General features: G+C 47.4%; 2 protein-coding genes across 3 annotated transcripts in view; one reads left to right on the forward strand and one right to left on the reverse strand.

Annotated features, from left to right (window-relative positions):
- The first annotated feature begins 3,606 nt into the window (after nt 1-3,606).
- On the forward strand, nt 3,607-6,325 carry LOC120951980 (sodium-independent sulfate anion transporter-like). The gene is made up of 3 exons (XM_040371019.2): nt 3,607-4,477; nt 4,554-5,285; nt 5,364-6,325. The coding sequence occupies exons 1-3, from the start codon at nt 4,150-4,152 to the stop codon at nt 6,140-6,142; spliced, it is 1,839 nt and encodes a 612-aa protein (XP_040226953.2). The 5' UTR covers nt 3,607-4,149; the 3' UTR covers nt 6,143-6,325.
- A 506-nt stretch (nt 6,326-6,831) lies between these two features.
- LOC120952129 (adipokinetic hormone/corazonin-related peptide receptor variant I-like) overlaps nt 6,832-20,559 on the reverse strand; it is a 28,279-nt gene continuing 14,551 nt past the window's right edge. Inside the window, exons 2-9 of one of the 2 annotated variants that reach the window (XM_040371290.2) lie at nt 17,109-17,299; nt 15,200-15,427; nt 12,982-13,183; nt 12,105-12,258; nt 11,823-12,019; nt 10,397-10,540; nt 9,144-9,427; nt 6,832-7,919 (exon numbers count right to left, since the gene is read on the reverse strand). In XM_040371290.2, coding sequence (XP_040227224.2) covers nt 7,716-7,919; nt 9,144-9,427; nt 10,397-10,540; nt 11,823-12,019; nt 12,105-12,258; nt 12,982-13,183; nt 15,200-15,427; nt 17,109-17,299 — 1,604 coding nt within the window. In that variant the 3' untranslated portion in view covers nt 6,832-7,715. The remainder of the gene's footprint in view (nt 7,920-9,143; nt 9,428-10,396; nt 10,541-11,822; nt 12,020-12,104; nt 12,259-12,981; nt 13,184-15,199; nt 15,428-17,108; nt 17,300-20,559) is intronic. The other variant, XM_049605887.1, reaches the window with a different exon arrangement.

The following is a 20,559-nucleotide window of genomic DNA, read 5'->3' on the forward strand; positions in this document are numbered from 1 at the left end:
CCGTCTGGGCTGCGTGAGTGGGGATAGTTGAAATGCTTGTAATGGTAGCACTTTTTAGCCGCATAATGACTGTAATTGCGCTGGAATCTGTATTTATGAACTTTCTCGTTCGCAAGATGCTGCAACCTTCTGTTTTGTGGGTTGTGGGAGGCTAAAGCTTGCCACGGAGCAAAAACAGTTGGTTTTGGTTGGTGTGTGTGTGTTATCAGTACAAGCATTGTGATGGTGGAAACGAGTTGTGCTGTTTTTAAACCCTCAGCATTGTGTGAAACCAATTATGGGCGGTGTTTTTGTGATGTTTTTGTCCCATCACCGTCGGCATGAAATTTGAATTGAAAATGTGCACTGCGGCAATAATGCAAAACACGAGATAAGCTATTCCGTAGTTGAGTTTGAAGCGTTTTTCACAAGAAATAAGTATCAATATTACCACCAAGGTTCTGATTTTATAACCACGAATTAGTAAGAAATGTGGCGAAATATGCTTCGCTAGCAAACAGTTAATAAGCAGTAATCGAATCAAAGTTTTAATGAAACTTTTAATTGCTTTATGCGGAGCAAATTAATTATCGATAGAATTGTTTCACTTTGCACTGTTTGTTCTTCGTCCGTTTTTTCCATTTTAATCGTTTCGCTGCATTTTCCATTCGCAAGCACGGTCGGCCTTCGGGCTCGTAGAATCTAATTTAAACTCTTTGCTTTGCTGGTGTCCTTTTCGATAGCTTTTCTCAGGCTCCAAGCTCGTCCATCGTGCCAGTTTGTAGTGAGTGATCGTTCGTAGAATGTTCCCAGCGCAGTGCTGCTTAACGACAGCCACGGGAATAGCTTTGCAATAGCAATAACATAACAAATTCTAGCACACGTTCGCACTCGTCGATAATGTTCCCACTTCTGTGCAAGTCTCATCAATTAGTGCAGCGGAATTTTAAATGCGGACTGAGAGGGAAGATTGGAATTGAAATCTATTATTGATTGCGTGGCGGATTTGCTACAGCGTGATGGCTGTATATGGCTGTAGCCGTGCGGGATGAAAAAAACTACGAGTTGTTTATTGAACCGATCGATTAGGCAAATGTTGGGATGGTGGACGCTATTCCTACGATTGAGTGATTTCAAGTACCGGTTATTGTGTCTGCCACTTTTCGCCTCGTTAGTAGGTACGTGCGAGGCGCGCTACATAAAACACTGATGATGTGTTTTGTCTGGTACGTTCCCACGAGAGTATAGAGCAAAAAGGACAGACGGTCAACACTGTTTCGGGACTGTAGCGTCAAGGGCAATGTAATATAATGATGTTTTTGCATTAGAATTTACGAGACAATACAACCATTAATTCAGTTATGTCTACAGAGCATATTCGTATTCGTTGATCGCTTGCAGCCCACAACTAATTGCTAATTGTCGGCACTGATATTTATGACCAAAACCATTGCTTCATTCTATCCCATACAATATGCATCAACCTATAGTACAATATAAATATGCTAATAAGCCAAAAAGGTTAAGGTCGTGCACGATACACGACACATTATGGAAATGGTTAGAAGCATCGAACAAACCCTCAAAAACGCTTTTTGGGTGAGGGGACTCGACTTCGCAAAACACATTCCGGCCTGTTGAATTGGAGTTCGATATCGCTGGAATCGTTATTTATTGGACAGCCGGTAGCTTTCGTTGCCGTTGACAGCCGATCGATTTTCGAACGAATCGTACCCCTGATTCGTAGCCACCTTCAGCTGCCACGGGAAGTCGTTTATCCTTGTCGGATGGAATAGCACGGATAAGGAAGAATGAAAAGTGGCGCACGGGCGTTCTATTTATTTAAAACTCAAACGCTGTTGGACAGAACACGAAGACAAATCGTATTTTTGAATGAAAAACTACGTTTCAGCTGGCAATTTTGTGTGACAATTTTAAGGATAATAAAGGTTTAAACAAAAAAAAACGAAGGTTTTGATGTGCAAATTGCACAATTCTAATATCTCTCTAATATAACGAACGCTCAACAACAAACCCACGATAAAACATCTTTATATGAGTTTTTCACCCCAAACAACATCTCCCTTGAACGATCCCCTTTTGTAGTGGGCTATGACTACCAAACAGTGGATTTTGCCATCAGCAGAATTTCGCTTCCTAAGCATAGCAGCCTATGCCTTTTTTTGTATAAAATCAGTTCATAGTTAACCACCAAACGAGCAAGTTGGCTTTTACTTGCTTTCCGTTTGAACTGTAACACCTATACACCGTAACGGGCGTGTCAGTGTAGTGGCGAGCCTGTAACAGCTGTACTACTAGACTGCCTGTTACGGATTGCTACAATACTCCAAACCGAAATGACGAGCAGCGCAATTCTGTTAGATTCATCCCAAACTCACCGCACCTGAGGTAAAGCTGAGGAAGAGTTTCATCCCGGCTGATCCATCATAGTTGCGAAGGAGTTTTGCAAAAGCATTATATCCACAAGCACAGAGTAGACAAGCACGCAATTGCTTCGGTACTGCATCTCAACGCGTCACCGTGGAACTCAAGAGGGAGTAGGGATTCTCTGGGGGCACACGGGGATGATGCTTATCTCCGAGAGCAGAAGGAAGTCGTAAATTGAGCAGCTCTTGCAACGATGTTATTGGGGACTGCACTGCCCCAACTGGGATGAGTAGGCGAGGAGAAATAGTTGACGCTTGTGGAGGCCTTAACCTGCGGAGAATCGGGTTTCCTTCCTTTAGCACGAGAAATTGGTACCAGCACGGAATTAAGTGTTTTTTTTGTTGTTTGGTTGCGTTTATCCACTGAGCACGTCCGTCTGTCTTGATAGTTCTAAACCAGCGGTCGGCCAACTTTTGAGATAAAGCGCTAACCTTGCTGAATGATCGAGAGCCGCGGATCAGAAGAATGCAGAGAAACAAACATTAATAAAATAATTGTTAAATTATGAATATTAAGCATTACAATGCGGTAATATTGTAAGTTTTATGTGATTATATCAACCAAGCCTTTCCTGTTATTAAATAACTGTTATTGAAATAAATTTCAAAGATTCTTCAGCTGATTTCCGGCAACATATGCAAATGATCGGCAGGATGCAACAATTATTGGGGATATTCTGGTGCTGGAATAAAATACTAAACGGTTGAAAAAAATCCGAGACAAAAGGGCATTCAGAATCTATTATAATGAGCTTTACCAACAAGTCAGACATATTGATAACTGATTCCTTTTCTTTTAAAAGCTCCCTGACAATTGTTCAAATGCTCTTAACAAGCAATAACGTTAAATCGTCAGGCCGGTCTCGTAGTACAGTCGTCAACTCGTACGACTTAACAACATGCCCATCATGGGTTCAAGCCCCAAATAGACCCACAAGAGGTAAAGGCAGGCCTTGACCGACAACGGTTGTTGAGCCAAAGAAGAAGAAGCGTTAAATCGTCATAATATTCGTGCCTATTTTCAAATGAAGAAGAGCGATGTCTTGTAGACGCAATGCTAGTGTTATATACGCGCAATTTAACCTCGAGTTCGACTACATTGATTAGGCAAATCTTTTCGTGGGCCGGTTTTAATGATGCCACGGACCGCATTTGGCTTTGCCGACCGCTGTTCTAAACCAACAACGCCTCTCTCCGTTGGCTCGTTCCTCTTTAAGCTGTAGCGCATGCGAGGGAGAGGATTGCTAAGCGAGCATCCCGTTAAGAGTTCAATGTGCGGGGATGAGAGAGTTCAGAGGAATGCCTCCCAAGAGAGAAATGCAGAACAATCCAGAACCATTGCTTGTAGAACCATTCCTCCCTTTCTACCCCGCTGCGTGTCTAAAAAATGCGTTGAGACTTCCATTCACTGCCTGAGCGAACGTTTTTGGCGCAAACAGCTGTTTAACCCTAATTGCAACCGTGTGCGTGCGTGAGTGGAGATATCCAACCCCGTTGAGTAACTCAATCAGCTAATCCCCATCACTCACCTCTGTATCTAGCTGTGCAGCTCGCCACGGGCTGATAACAGGCTGTATCTTTGTTGTGTTTGCTTTGGCTTTGCGGGGTACGATCTCAACGATCTGGGTCGCTGGAACACCACGTGGAAGATGCGCAGATCTGCTGTTCGCTCCCTAGGGCTGTGGAGTTGTTGCGCGTCGGTCGCGAGTGTTGCTTCGTGCGTATGGAGGAGGCGGAAGAATTGCGTGCTCTACGGCAGGAGCCGTCGGGCAGAAGGATCACCATTGGCCGGGAAGATCCGAACGATCGGAAGGATGACAGTCACACAACGACAACGACGACGAGCACGCGCTGGGGGACGTTGCTGGAGGGCTTGGACCCCAAAAGACGCCTGCCAATCCTGACCTGGATCCGGAAGTACGATGGGGCGGACGCACTGTCCGATCTGATTGCCGGTGTGACGCTCGGCCTGACGATGATCCCGCAGAGCATTGCGTACGCCACAATCGCCGGCCTGCCGTCCCAGTACGGGCTGTACGCGGCCTTCATGGGTAAGTAGCCACGCTACTGTGCACTTGCGCCCTGCGGAGACACTCCTGAGACACCTTGTCGCCCTCTCCCGGACAGGATCGCTCGTGTACGTGTTCTGCGGCACGGTGCGCGAGGTGTCGATCGGCCCGACCAGCCTGATGTCGCTGCTGACGCTGGAGTATACGGCCGGCCGACCGGTCCAGTACGTGATCGTGCTGGCGTTCGCGGCCGGTCTGGTCGAGCTGGCGATGGGCGCCTTTCGGCTCGGATTTCTCGTCTGCTTCATCTCGGCACCGGTCACGTCCGCGTTCACGTCGGCCACCGCCCTCATCATCATCGGCGCCCAGCTCGGCAATCTGCTCGGGCTGCCTCGGACCGTGGACGGTGGCTTCTTCGCAACCGTCTGGAGTGTGCTGTCCCGGCTGGCGGACAGTGCCACCGGCGACACGCTGCTCGGGATTGGGTGCATCGTGCTGCTGCTTGCCTTGCAGTATCTGCCCCGCCTGGTGCCGGCCACTCGCAGCAGACCCGTTCACCGCGCCCTCTGGTACGTATCGCTCTCCCGGAATGCGCTGGTCGTGCTGCTGTCGGCGCTACTCGCCCACCATCTTGTCACCAGCAACACGGACGGCGGCAAAGCAACCGCTCCCTTCCGCCTGTCCGGCAGGATAGAGCCCGGCATCCCCGCCTTCGAGTGGCCGGTCCGTGACGTCACCGTGAACGGTACGACCGTCACCTTTCCGCAGATGCTGGTCGAGCTCGGCAGTGGACTGGTGCTGGTGCCGCTCGTAGCCGTCCTCGCGAACGTTGCCATCGCGAAAGCATTCGGTAAGCTTTGTCCCCCTCTCACCCAACTCTCTCAATGCTCTCCCTCTCTCTCTCTCTAAAACACACACACACACACAGCGTCCGATGGAGTGGTCGACGCCACGCAGGAACTGTTCGCTCTCGGGCTGTGCAATGTGATCGGTTCGTGCTTTCGGGCCATGCCGACCACCGGTGCGTTCACCCGGTCCGCCGTTAGCCATGCCAGCGGCGTCCGCACCCCACTCGCCGGCCTCTACTCCGCCCTGCTCACCCTGCTCGCGCTTGGCGTGCTGACGCCCTACTTCTACTACATACCGCGGGCCACCCTGGCTGCCGTGCTGATCGCCGCCGTCGCCTCCATGCTCGATCTGGGCATCGTTCGCCGGCTGGCCCGGCCGCCCGCCCTCCGCACCGATTTGCTTGCCTGGACGGTGTGCTTTGCGGTTTGTCTGGTGCAGGGCGTCGAAGTTGGTCTGCTGTGCGGTATGGCGGTCAGTCTGCTCGAACCGCTCCGCCACTGGGTGGGCGGGAGTGTGTCCACCAGTGGCATGACCCTGGCCGACAGCGCCACCGTCCACCGTTGCATCCGGCCCGAGGTTGGGCTGCTTTATACGGGCGTGGATCGGTTGCGCACGGCCGTGCTGGCCGAGGCACGTCGCCAACCGGCGCTACCACTCGTGCTCGACTGCGAGCGGCTGGTGGTGCTCGACTACAGTGCGGCACGTGCGCTGCGGGAGCTGGCGGACGAGGTGGCACGATACGGGGCGGGCCCGCTGGTACTGGTCAACGTACGACCCGGCTGGTGCCGAGCGCTGGAGCTGCATCAAACCGACGAGGGATATGTGTTTAAGCGCCCCGAACCAGCGTCCAACGGGTGACTAACGTCAACCGCTTGAAGGTATCCTTCATCCCTCCTTCATCGCATTATATGGAGTTTTTGTTCCAAAGAGGATCTGAGCTGTAGTCGTTCGCGATGTTCAATTCTTTTTTGTTCGAAATTAAATGTACGAGCTTTTGGTGCTTTTTATCTAAACAATCGTGTTATTTTATAAAGAATAAAATTGGTCTATGTTTCGCTGTAAAATTCAAGCCATAACATGCGTTATTCATTGAGCTATTAGCAGCTTCAACTGCTTATAACTCTATACGGTTGGGCGAATGGCACTAAAACTCCTAAAGTTATGCAATGTACATGGCAAACAGAATTACCTTAACAGCGCCTCGTTGACACAAACGGGTACACACAGCTCTCGGAAATGTTATTAAATAATCGTTGTAATTACATAGTGTTAACGATCAAAGTTTATCGATTTCCCCCCCCCCCCCCTACGGCATAGAACCGCCTGCGCGCGTGTCGGCTTCTGCAAAAACCCCGTTGCGTTAACTGGATCCATGCTGACCTTTACCGCACGTGTTGGGTGTAATTTGTACCGGGATGTACGTTCGGTAGTGTTGTGGGAGGCAACTTTCATTATTACGCAAATTGTACCAAACGTAATCACGCCGCCAACCACCGCATCGTAATGGAAATGAAAGTTTTCTTTCTCGCAAAAAAACAGGTGAGTACCATCAGGTTGGATTTAAATTTTGTTTTATTTCTCAGTATGTTTCGCTCCGCTCGGAACGATTACGATGCAAACTGGGAACAACTTTGTGCACTTTTGCTGCAGCTTATCGTAACACGCAACAATTCAAATGACACTGGCGCACGCTGGTGCGCACTGCTGCTTGCACCAAACATGCTCATTCCATCTAGTAGGAATATCTAGTTGATTGGATTTAAATTTCACTCATCAATTATCCATCGAGTTTGTACATTTACTATGTTAAGAGCTATTCGTAGGAAAAACGTATGCACTCCAGTTCAGCTGTATATAAATACCTATGCACACGACGATCCTGCGGTTCTGGGTTTCGTGACACAATCTGCGTGTACCATTCCGATTTCAGTTTCCGGGGCTTTTGTCCCTAATCGTAGGCTATCATTCCGTTGCTGCAAAATGGGGCTATGGTTTTGCTTAGCGTAATAAGTTTGTATCTAGGTTTTCACTCATCACAAGTCACGTTTCGTCCTGCCATATCGCTGCACGCAATTCCTTTTTAATTGTACTTCATCCACTCAAACTCCTGCCTGAAACCTTCCCATTATTCCTTCACTTTACGTCCATCACCGGCCATTTATTTCTCGTTCTCGTTCGTTCAGCAATGTGAGTTAATAAAATTTGAAAAGTTGTTTAGCATCTGTTAACATTGTACATCCGCCAGCTAACACTAAAGCGGATGCGCGGGTGAGCGCAAACCGTCTCACACCTGCTGCTCCATTCGTGCCGGTATCGACCGGTGATGCTGATGGCGGGCGTCGATGGTTTTAATGAGCCCGTTGCGTACGACTACCACCGTCGCGATCGCCAGCGAGTCGTACTGGGCGGCTCACCAGCAGCGCTGCGATCATCATCGCCAGCCGCCCGTGTCCAGGCTGCGGGTCAGTCCACACTCCACCGAGGAGTCGAGCTCGTGCGGTGTCGGGTCGGAGTAGAAGGACGGTCGGGACAGCATCAGCGAATGCTCATCGGCCAGCATTGCGAACTCGCTGTAGCTCGGCTGGCATCCCTTTCCACTGCCGCCAGCCCAGTAGCCACCGGGCCGCGCGTTGTGCTGCGAACGAAAGCGAAAGCGAACCGTGCGTGAGTGGGATAGTTATGTTAATTCAGCCCTCTCCTTTCCCCCCTCCCCACCCCCCCCCCCCCCACCACCAAAACCCAGCATGATGTGGTCCTGCCACGTGAGTCCACGTGGAATGTCTATTGCCAGCACCTCCCACGCCATCGACACGCAGACCAGCATCGGAGCGTGTGAATCGGATGGTCCGAAGAAAGGAAAAAAAAAACCCGTAAAAAACGACTTCAATCAAAGTCCACTTGAGCTGAGAAGTGGCGAAGAGAAATTAACACACAAATTGAAACTGGTTTCTTTCATCTTTGTTTCGGTTTCGGTGGAATGGAATTTGCACAGGCGAGGCTCGTTAAAGAACTGTGGCGGTGCCCACTGCATAGAAACTTCAGGCTAACGAGGTTTTAAAGAATACTATCTAGGGTAAGGAGCTTTTGAATCTCTTTTGCCACTAGACTCACGTTGCCATTGAAGTCCGTAACACGTTTCATCGATAAATGGATTATACAACGAAGAGACCAAAATGCTTTGCATACATTTAGGCGCGCGAACATTAAACACGGACGAACTAAACTGCGACTGAGCTAAACGCAGTTATATCGCAAATATTGCAAAGATGGTAAAGATATGACAGATGCGTTTGAGAGAGTCTAAGTTAGGTAAGACAGTTTCAGCTCAAACTCAATCAAAGTACCTAGAGCTAGAAATGCTATTCTCGCTCTTCATTAGCTATGTGCAAACAGCTCGTAACGTCCAGTTCCGAGTACGTTGTGTTTGTTATTTCATCTGCTGCGATTGCTTCATTTTCCACCGTGTTTTGGTCGTTGGAATGGTACGGCACTTCAGAGCTCCCGTATCGATGCGAGTTCGATCATCTTGCGGGCACACGGGCACCCACGTTCGATGAAGAAACCAACCAGCTGCCGAGTTGCGAGATTAGCAATTGTAGAAACATTTACATCAACAGCACAGTGGTGAGTTCGAAGAAGTGTAATGAACCGTGCAAAAACGTCATAAAAGTGGAGGTAAACAAAAACAAAAACACGTGAACCAGGAAGAGCCTGGTGTGTCGTATTAGCTCAATCAAATGCCGTCATCGTGCCTTTCGGAATGTTTAGCTATCACACACTTACGCAGCAGATAGCGTAGGAAAAACAAAATGAGAAAATAAAAATAAAACACACACACACACCTACATCCCACACCTACCTCTTTTCCGCCACCCTTGCGATGGATTCCCAGTAAACCGCTCACCGATGGTCCTGTTTTGCTTCCTGTCGCTGACGTGTGCTTTGCCGTGTTGTTGTGATAGTTGCCGTTGTTGTTGGCGGTGTTGTTGGCGGTGTTGTTGTTGCCACTGCTGAGCCGATTGTAGAAGCGGGTCGTTGCCGTCGTAGCCAGGCCGGAGCCACCGGCAATTACCCCGCTAGTGCCGGGACCGGCTGCACCCGCACCGGCGCCCGTCCCACCGCCCGTCGAACGCAGCAGGGATGCTGTGCGCAGGGAGGCCCATGGATGAAAGTAAAACAAAAGCGAAACAAAAAAAGGAAGTGGAAGGAAAATAGGAAGAGCGCAATCAGTAACAGTCGTTGTGCTGGTGGTGCTGGTCGATTGATTTTGTGCACAGTGGAGCGAGTTAACGAGCGGAAGGAGAGGAAGTTGCTAGCGTTCGTGCCCGAAAGGCTTCTTCGAGCTAGTTCCTCGAAACCCCTATCGGAAACTGGCGGAGAAGAGTTTAATCTGTGGCGTCTGATAATAGTGCCACTGTGTAGTTGTTGGGCCGTTGGGCATGAAACGTAGCATTAAAGCGTAGCCCGAGATCGAGTTTCCTAGAATCTTTGGGGATGACATACCAACATAAGGGCTGTTGCCAGGTCGTTGAAAGAGTGTAAGTGTAAGCTTCCCGAGCCACTCATGCGAAATGGGATGTTAATTACGTTGCTCGAGCAAATTGCCCTCAATAGATACAATATGTAAATTGCATTAGTTATGTGGAGAATCGAATTCCATTCAACACATTAGCCCGATCATAAATTAATCGAGAATTATTGCTCCCGCAAGCGTTAATCCTTGGTATCAAAACATTCCCGTGGCATCACAACAAAATGTACTGCAAACTGTGCACGGGACTTATCGCGCAACACTGAGTGGGAATGAAGCATAATAGAATCAATGTCCAAGCTAATGTTGTGACACATTCTATCACAAATTGGTAGTCTTGTTTTTAGTGTGCTAATCCATTGCTAATTCCAGCCACGATAGCACTTATGGCACACAGTGGCAATCACGCACATGCACCGACCGCTGTGCTCCATTGCCATCATTGCACAGCTTGAGTGCGTTGCAATGGTACCAGTCCTAGCTAGCGCCCTGAATGGAGACGCCCAGTAGCTCACGAGCGCACACGCGCTGTGGTGTGCACGCGTTTGCGGGACGATTTTGGGTTATGCCGAAGTGTGTACCTGTCGGTTGTAGCAGGGCAATGGTACCGTTTTGGTTGAGATGGTTCATCGTTATGCTCCGATGGTCCGCTACCAGCAGCTCGTCCTTATTGTCCCGGCCGGTCAGACGGTCCGAGTGCGGTCCAATGATTCCCGAGACGGCATCTGCAATGAGAACGGGCGTTTGATAGGATGCATCACGGTGCCGCCCGATGTGCGGCAAGGAACGGGGATCTCGCTAATACTGTACTTGTTGTGTGAAGGGGGGGGGGGGGGGTACAATCTACTGTACAATATCGGTCTAAATGCAAATGCAAATCATCCAACGGTGAATAATGCGAACTGATTTGATTAGTGGATGCAGATTTGGGTAAATATTCACGAGCTACTCTAGTTTGTGTCGCAAGTGGGTGGATGCTAAGAGACGAGGAACAAAAAGAAAGAAAAAAAGACACCATGCATACCATGCGTATTCTATTCTACTTCGTAGGCAAGCTCGATTGATTAGTCGGAATAGCGTGGTGGAAGAGAGTGAAGCTAATCACTAGAGAGAGAGAGGGGGACAGAGAGTAGCACGGATAGTTCCGCATAGGATAGGTGATTAATGAACTGGAACTATCGATTAGGTTTATTACTAATACACACTTAATGCCGTTTAAAACATGAAAACTGCAATCAATTTAGCAAATGCGGAATTAATCTATTAATTACACAGGAGCGTTTTGTCGAACGCTTTCGTTCCGCGCGTTGCTGACTTCCAGGCGCCGATAGAACGCCTAAAGTTATACAATATGTCTTTCAATTTATGTGCGTACTTTGATTTGCAATCGTCGATGGGATTGTTTGAAAGTTTCCCATGAACTGTTCATTGAAATTATCCTGGCAATATGTGGTCCTGATAACCCTGGGCTGGTTGCAGTATTTTCATCCATAATTCCTTGAACTGCTTTAAGCTTCCGCTTCAAGGTGGAATCAAATTGCACCGTCCTAGCGATGAGTGTGTGTACAGTTTGTAGAAAGCTGCATTATTATTGGGAACGTCTGCACATAGACACACGAGCTAATAGGCGAGTTCGAATAGACGGATCTAATATTCTGTCCTTAGTCGACGGCAAACAACATCCTCTTGCGAAACATTCTTCATGCAATTTTCTAACCATTTCCGTCGCAGTAGAAAGCAAGCACACTACCATAGTAATAACAAACTAAATGAGATGTTTTTCAAGATACTCATGCAAAACCGAAGGTTCATTTTTGGATCCCATCGCTGTTGGCATCGAAACCCTTTTCCAAAAAAGGGAATTATAGTCAGAACATACATACAGTTTCCAAAAACTCGGACGGGAGCCGTGGCCCCGCCCCTTTCGATGTGGGAATTCTAGGGTCTGTTCTATGGGGAAGCATAGCACGTGCACTCGCATGCAGTCCCACCACCACCCGTACGTACCCGTGGAGCGTCGCTGGGCTGCATTGGGTGTTTGGGCGCCACCGAGCGTGTTGCGGCGTCGACAGGGTAGCCGACACTTCATCGCGTACGAACCGTACACTAGCGGGTTCATGCACGAGTTCGAGACGGCCATCAAAAACAACCCGTCCTGGACGGCCACGTCCACCTTGGCGGCGCTTTCCCGGTCGAACATGTACCTGGAACGAACCAGCACCGGAAGTTTACCGTTAACACATGCTCCCATTTTCACGGGACCCGCCCAACCCTAACCAATGTACCTACCAGAGGGTCATCACGACGTACGGCGTCCAGCACCAAACGAACACGACCACAATCGTGATGGTAAGGCGCAAGGTGCGCTGCCGGGCGCGTTCGATGTGCGTTAGGTCGTTACATCGCAGCCGCATCGTTCCGGTGGAGTTGGAATCGCTCGTCTCTGTGTGCGAAGGGTGGAACCGGAAATGGGATTACCGTTGTAATTAACTTCGCGAAACTCGTAAATGGTTTTTATGGCGTACATGGTGTTGGTATGCTTTCAACATTGCATATCTTTAGGCGCAGTATTTCGAAAACTTTGGGTGAGCAGCACAAACGTCTAAAGTTATGCAAATGTTAATCAAATTCACTTTTTTTGTTATTATTAAGGGACTTTCGTTGCGCTTCTACTGGAAGTAATAAACAAACATGCTGTTTTATAAATTTATTTACAATATTCGCAATGTGTGAATAACGAGCAACATGAATGGAATAGAATTTGCCACTTAAATATCCAAAAAGATTAGGGCAGCAATTGAAACGAGCTAATTGAATGAGCTTTTGTACTGTAACATGAAGCCCTCACAATACGGCGGCACTACAGCGCTCACTCGTGTAGATATCTATGTAGGTGTGTGTTCTTCGTTCCGCCAGTGCAACCACTCGTAAACTTGACGCTCTTCACCGTTAGGTACGTTCGTGGTTTTAAGCACACTTGAACCCGTGGTCGAGTTTCACCCACGCCGCAGTGCTGGCAGGAGCTACTCGCATGAGCTAATCGTACAGAGGGGGGCCCGGTGGAAAAAAAAACCACAGAAATTGAAAACAGTGCGTGCTACCGCTCGCGCTTTGAAAGCAAATAGGAATGTGAGCGTTTTACGTTGCGGGCCCCTTAACGACTTACCCTTCTCCCGCGACCGGTTGGAGATTTCGCACAGGATCACAGTGTAAGCGCCACTGATGATCATCAGCGGCAGGAAGTACATGGCTATCACGCAGAACAGGTTGTAGGCCGTCTCGAGCCCTGGCGTAGCGAAGAAGCCGAAGGTGACGCACTGCGTAAACCCCGGCACCTGTGGATGTTGCTGCACGCGGAAAATGATACTCTGAAAGGGGCGAGAAGAGATACAGAGTGATACAGAGAGCTGAACAAGCGGGAAACTCCGGCGAAACCCATCGACGTGGGATGTGAAAGTGTGGGAAAATTAGCTACTCGAAACGCAAGCAAAAGGATGTATTGCGGGTGACGCGTACGGTGATGGTTTAGGATGAAAATAAAACCAAAGTGAAACAGGACAGCAGCCCAACATGGTGCTCGTTCCAAACAGTGGCAGACAATGTTCATTTGTTTCGTTTTGCGGAAATGGTAAGCAACTAGGTACTGGAGGGGGCAGCAGCACGTACAAAATTCGGCACGACCCAAAATCTTATCCCGCTCCTTGATGATGAAGCACTTTTTGTCTTTTTTTCTCTTTCCTTCTCTCTTTTGTTGCAAATGCGATGCTGACCCGTTGCGTGCGTCTCATGTTTGTACGCAGCAAAAGTACGCAGCGCACGACCGAAATTCCACCACGACCAGGAGGACGTTTATTCACAGAACACTCGACATTGTGGCCGGTGACAGAAGGATACATTCGTGCGGGATATTCATTTATATTCGTCTGTCGCTTCATGCCAGTCGTACGAGGCTTGCTCTCGATGGCCAGTCAACAAGGGATTTTGGTCGGCCGACGTGTTCGGTTCGGAATGGGGACCATTGTATTAGACGTTGTAGCGTAGTGTACATTTGGTGGAGAAACAGAGAGCCCCATTAGCAATGGGACACAGCATAAGCTCTAATAATAACGGATATATTAGCCCCGTGGCATCGGCGAAGGGGGCAAAAGCAGTTCAATTTTGCGACAACGGCCCTTGCCGAAGACGGCTGGCTGTGCGTACAGAAAAAGTATTGCGATGCCGGTACCGCTTGCACACGCCATACACACTAAGCCAGCCTGTCAGAGAGCTTGCGGTTTTGGGAGCGTGTTTTATTTCCATCTTATTCCCATTTGCAGATGAAAAACGATCTTTTTTTTTGGGGACTCCGGCGCACTACAACTGTGCCGGGGCTTGTTGGTCAGATAACTTTGTTTCTACCGACCGGTTGAATATACTATTGAGGTAATGAGTTTAATAAATTGGCATTGGGAAAGTTTTTTAATTACCTGCCCAGACCGACCGAGGGAGAGACACACAGCGGGAAAGCTCGTTTTATGACTCTCGTCCGAAGCTTTCGCCATGTCCGAGCGAAGTTTAATTGGATTGTTCGTGCGGGATATTTCGCTGCAGGTTTGTTTTGTTTTTAATGAGACGGCTGTAGTGTTGGTTTTTACTTTAGTGACAGACATCCATTAACTGTTTTTTGCGCATTTGAAGGATGTGTATTGCGAGAAGGGAACAGACGGAGATAAATCATCATGGTGCAATGTAATAAGCATTGAAAACGGTAATTTAGTAGACAGTTTAAATTCGTTCCCCGTCAAACTTTCTCTAATGTACGCTAAGGTGTTGCCAATTCAAATTCGCTGTAAATGTCATGTACAATCAAATCATTATTCCACTTTGACGTCCTTGACTCGTGTGGAGTTCACAGAGTGTGTCAATAAAAAAAAGGAAATAAACTCATATTTTCCCGAAACGGCGATTGATTGATTGCGCAAAGCATTTATTACGTGGGAAGTGACAGCTGTGCGCGTACGAAGCAGAAGTTCGACCGAATCCAGAATAGAAATACAGCAACAGGTGTAATAATAGCTGCAGGGAGCTGCTCGAAGGGAGTCTGTAAGCAGTAAGCTTCATCCTTGGTCGGTTTGAGGCGAGGAGGATGAAAAAAGAAAATAATAACGAGCGTCTGTTTTCAACGAACTGTCGAGTGTGACGAGGAAAGCGATTGAACTTTGGGACGAGGGATGAAGTCAGATAATCGGCACCATCTCGTTACAAACTCGCTGAAAGGGAAATGCTACAGTCTCGTCGTCGCTGTTGTTGTCATTTTAAACTCTTGCCTTACAATAAATAAATTCGTATCCTTTTACGGGGATGGCTCGGGGATGGTTTCGTGTGTGTGTGTGCAGCAGACCTACCTGTGGCATCGCGTTGACGAACGCGATGAACCAAGCGCCTCCGAGCATGATTTTGCCCCGCTTCCGGGCGGCCGACACGCGCAACGGATATATCACAGCAAAGCAGCGGTCGAGCGACACGCACACCAGCACGTTCGAGCTCAGATACAGACAGAAGGCGCGCATAAACAGGAACACCTTGCACGCGACGTTCCCGGCGTGCCACTGCACCGTGATGCGCCATCCCACCTGGAAAGACGGGAGAGGGAAAAAAATGAAGCAAATTACAGACACACACACACACAATGGGTACTGTAACGAGGAGAAATGGTTTTGCGTGAGTGAAGCATAGACAAAAAGGGCAAGAGGTGAAGAGGGGTTGGATGTCAAAGGAGACGACAAGTGAAGCTGTAAGAGCAGAAAAGTAACACCGATCCTTCGTAGAATCACGCCCCTTGCGAAAGGGCACATGGCCGTGAGGTCAAGGATCATTAGTGAAAGGACATTTCGATTATTCACACTTTTTTACATTTTGGCCCATCCAATTCAGTAGGGTAAACACATTAGTGAACCTAATGCAGAGGCACTGAATTACAAGTGGTTTTTGCAATCGTAGAAAATCATCATCGCCAAGTGAAGCGTAATGTTCGTGAATGGAATTGTGTAGCTCAATTTAATAGCTATTGACATTCTTTTTTTTCAGATTAAATTATGTTTTCTTATCATTGCAAATCAAAAAGTAAAAGGAAAAAAGGTAAAGGAGCAACTGTTCCAAACGGATACAAAAGGGAAAATGGCAGGATGCTTCCGCCACTGATGATTGATTGTGAAAGGGGAAATAGTTTGCATTGACTAGACGAGGCAGCACTTCCGTAGGGTTGGTTTCCGATTCCGATGGCAATGGTTGCAGCTGTACCCTGTACAAGATGCGAATGGAATCGTTTTGCCGTGACATTTTACCCGTCTGCAAATGTTGCACGAGGAAATGCAATTTCAGTCTGCCGTGTGCATGCGCTGGGTTGTAAAATGAAAAGCGACAATCAAACCAAGTGTTTTGCCAACAAACGAGTTGCTCATGTGGTATGAATTCCTGGATCTTGAGAGTGTGTCTGTGGGTATGTATGTGTGTATCGTTCGATGAAAATAATACATTCCATTATGTTCGCCGGAAGATACCCTTCTTTGTGTGTATGCACGTTAACATGAACATGTGATGCAGCATTTCACCCACAAATTACGCTTACGTAGGTAGACAAACATTCGAAAGCTTCTGCAATTACTATGCCGCTAAGCTCCAATAAACATCAGAGGAATGATGAATGGCGACGTCACTGCCGGACCGAGATGATGTGCTGATACAATATTAATTTATTTATAGCATAATCAATTACGGTGGCTGCTTCCTTTTCCGTTGAGTTTTCGTGGAAAATCGATTCTACCATTACAGGCGGCTTACAAGCTCAGGATGTTTCGGGACACTACACTACTTAGTAAATGAAATACTCAATTGGAAAACGCATTTACTAACAGATGATGTTGATAGTAGAAACGTAAACATATTAACAAAACTAATCTCGGTAGAGCGGGGCGTTGAGTGAAACTAAACTTATTTCTATCGTAACAAATATGCAAAAGCAAACAAATTCTTTCCCAAGCGCACGAAGCTTTTTGCGCACACAAAAAGGAAACATGCGTTTGCATTTTAATGTGCGAATCGTGTTTCCATACATCGACCGTGTTTTACCTCGCACATACACACACACACATGCTACACGGTACGGTTAATTTAATGCGAAAAGCACGTACCCGTGGTTATGCCACATTCAATCAAGGGGTCTTTCCCGTGGTTTTACCCCCATCTCCGTGATTGGTGGTGGTTTCGCTTTGCCCAACGCTTTTGCCCCAGGCCCCACTGAAAACTTTCACTTACCTCCAGTGGAATCATGATGAACGCAACCATCAGATCGGCCACGGCCAGATGGCAGATCATGAGGCTGACGCGGGACCGGCGATGGCGCCTGGAGCGGAACAGTGTTATGACAACCGACAGATTGCCGCCGGCCGCTATCACAAATAGGACGCAGTACACGATGATCACGGCCACGGTGGAGTCGGTGTGCCCTGCGAACGAGAAGATGCAAGTGTGGAGTTCAGTGGTGGTGGCGGTTTTTGGCGTGCCCCGTTGCGGGGGTAAACTCTGCTGCAACTTGAAACGTATCCGAGCCACCGAGCGCAACAAGCTGTTGCGCCAGGCAGTGCTAGGGAAGGGGGGAGATCGGTTATAGCGTAGGACATTGTTGTCCCAGTGAAGGGTAGAGTCGGATGCCGAGTTAGAATGTTTACTCCGTCTCACAGCGACAGACACGGCCTGTGTGTGTGTGTGTGTGTATAGGGAGTGGACCAGCCTCAAGTATGTGTTTGCTGTTTGCTCGTCTTAAATATCTATCTCAAACAGTTGTCGGGTAATCTAGTCAGGAAAGAAAAAGCCTTAGGGAACTTCTGGAAAGATGGGTCGGATTAAGCAAAGACATAAGCGGCTCACACGATCCGGTGCTTATGGTGTGTTGGCAAAGCCAATGCCAAGCCTTACAACAGCTTATGGACTGTGAATTCGAAAGAGCTGTGCGATAAATAGGGATTTTGTTGTTTTTTCAGGAGCAAGAATATTTTCGTTAATAGTATGTATGATGACTTCCAATCTCGTGCTTTATCCGTTCCCAGAAATCAACCAGCAAACTAATCATTGCAACAATTCATTTGTATTTACACATTGTTGAAAGTGCCTGAAAGTATGCAATTTCCGTTACAAATCTAGTCGGTTAAAGATAGTTATCGTACGTCCCGTGTTTCCATCCTTCTACCCTTTGCATTTCACGCCTTGTGCACCTTTCGTGACCACAAGTGACTTTTCCTCCTGTAAGGCACATGCTGGAACAAAGCCATGTTTGTTCTGGATGCTTTGTTATCCCCCACCAACCCTCTGTTGTGTAACTAATCGTGCCTGTAAACGATCTGCTCGGCTTGGAGCGTAAAATTATGCCTTTGTAAATAACCTTTATCGTTGAGGAGCTATTATCCCTGAATGCATTTAATTGACTCTCTTCAGTTCCTGTCAATCGTTTTGTTATGGTTTAGATCGGGTTACACGAGCAAAGCGAAGTGAATAGTGTTTACCTTTTTATCCAAAAACACTGCTCAAAATATGCTGAGAAACACGACATGTGTGTATGGGTGTGCCGTCGATTGGAACAGCAGTAAAACAACAGAAGCCAATCAGTGTGCAATAACGTCGATATGATCGAAAAAACTCACACAAAGATCGGTTTGCGCTATTTCTGTAGCATCAACTTTGGTTCGGCAAAAGGCAGCAAACTTGATACTGAGCCCTCTAACGAGATAAGATGAGAAAAATGCCCGCCGCTGGGTATGTTATTTTCCAGCATCATACTTTAGCCGCAATTGATGTGAGCGCACTTTAGCCTCAATTGATGTTTTTCTTACCTGAAATAATATGCTCGATTCAATAGCAACCGTGCGGCTGGTTTAAACCACTTTACCGGGAATTTCAGCATATTTCGATTGCCTCGCCATAGAAACATTCAATGGTCGTTGGCCACCTTGGCGACGCTGTCAATCGAGAGGAATGTTTGATTTGGCGGTTCACTTCCCCGTACTCTGGACGTGGACGTGTTTGATGGCGTTTAAAATGTATCTGATTCACGATAATCATTTCCAATTGCTTCGCATTACTTGCAATTTTCCATTTCTTGGGCCATCGAACATTGTTTGCTTCTCGGTACGATCTGGGAGATACACGATAAGTGTTCCGATGAAAACAAACCTCACCGTACTGACAGGTGTGTCTGTGTGCCTTGTTAAAAGTGTAAAACAAGGTGCCACAAAACAAAGCCAGCGTAGCGCGGTAAGTCTTTTGTGCTGCGGATTGCATACTGCTTGGAGAAAAGACGGGCGCCTTACGGTATGCAATGTGCATGGCAATAGTATCTAGATAGGATGTGTTTTTTTTCACAGTTTGCTCGTCATTTTTATCAAAGCTGTCAGCTGGAGTGATTTTCCGGTTTGATTTGCCGATTGGGACCTTTTTTATTCGTTTTATAAATAACAGTATTAAACGTGGCATACACAACACCGTTCACTAGACAGGTGTCACTGTTCGCACTCTTTGGCGGAGCTGCGTTGCAGGATTTTCTATGGGAAGAACGTAATTTATTTTTATTTATAAGATTGCCGAACGATAATGGATCGTGACTGCGGAATAATGCCCGGTGCGTGCCGGATGTGCCTGAACTACGAACGGAAAGGATGACGTCATACCCGCAAAAGCTAGGGCGAAATAGTCTAGCGGTGCCACGTTTGATTCGTAGCCAGTTACAGTATTCTGCGTGGGCAAATCGAATGATAGGAAACAGCTAAACAGTAAGAGAGCTATCACCATCACACCTGCTTGTGTGTTTGCCGAAACATCACTTCATCACTTGAAGTTTTCAGGATGGTAAGATTTTTTGTTTGATACATTTGTGCCATCAATGGAAGCTGGATTTTCCGAAAAATGATGCGATATCAAGCAACAGAAAAGTTATTTTCCATCCGTCTCCATTCGGAGTCGGCGACCATCAAAAGATGAGAAGAAAGTTCATTATTTCGAGCAGTAAAGTGTGGGCAATTAGCTCTCGATGCCGTGAGTTTCGTGATGCAGGTTCGGGTGTGGGTGTGTAGATTTCCATAGTCACTGATGAGATTTGCATAATTGAAAAGCTTCGTCGGGATTGCACCAAGCAAAAGACACAGTTTCATGCTTTATATAAGTTTGCGGAAGAAATTTGCGCAAGAAATGTGTAGCATTCAAAGAAAACCAGCAAAGACAAACGATGACAACCAGCTCGCAAATGCTATTAGCCTTTCCATTTCGTAGTCGTTATTTGCCTTTTGCCACCTCGTAAATATCTTCGCTTCGTGCCAGCTGACCGGGAAAAGATCAATGATTCTCTCCATCGTTTCCATTTGGTTGGATTGATTTGTGGTATTGGTGAACAAGCGTTTAATTGGGTTATTGCTACAGGTCGTGTATCGAGCTATGGCTTCGCCTTAGCGCACCAGGAAGCCAGGGGCAATTATTTACCCTGATGGAGAACAGTCTGTGATTAGTGGTGCCTGGTGCTCTATGTATTCACATTTAGTGTTGTTTGATCAGTGTCAGTGTGCCTGAACTTCATTCGCCCATGGAATGTGGTTTTCCTATGTGTTGTTGTATTTAACGTACGCTTGATGGTTTGTATACGAATCGTCCGATTTTGTATCCCAACCTCAGTGTAAAAAGTTTTGGAGGTACTTTTTCTTTGATAGAATTCACCCTAACAGAG

Source organism: Anopheles coluzzii, chromosome 2 (genome assembly GCF_943734685.1).
Source record: "Anopheles coluzzii chromosome 2, AcolN3, whole genome shotgun sequence".
Classification (NCBI taxonomy): domain Eukaryota; kingdom Metazoa; phylum Arthropoda; class Insecta; order Diptera; family Culicidae; genus Anopheles; species Anopheles coluzzii.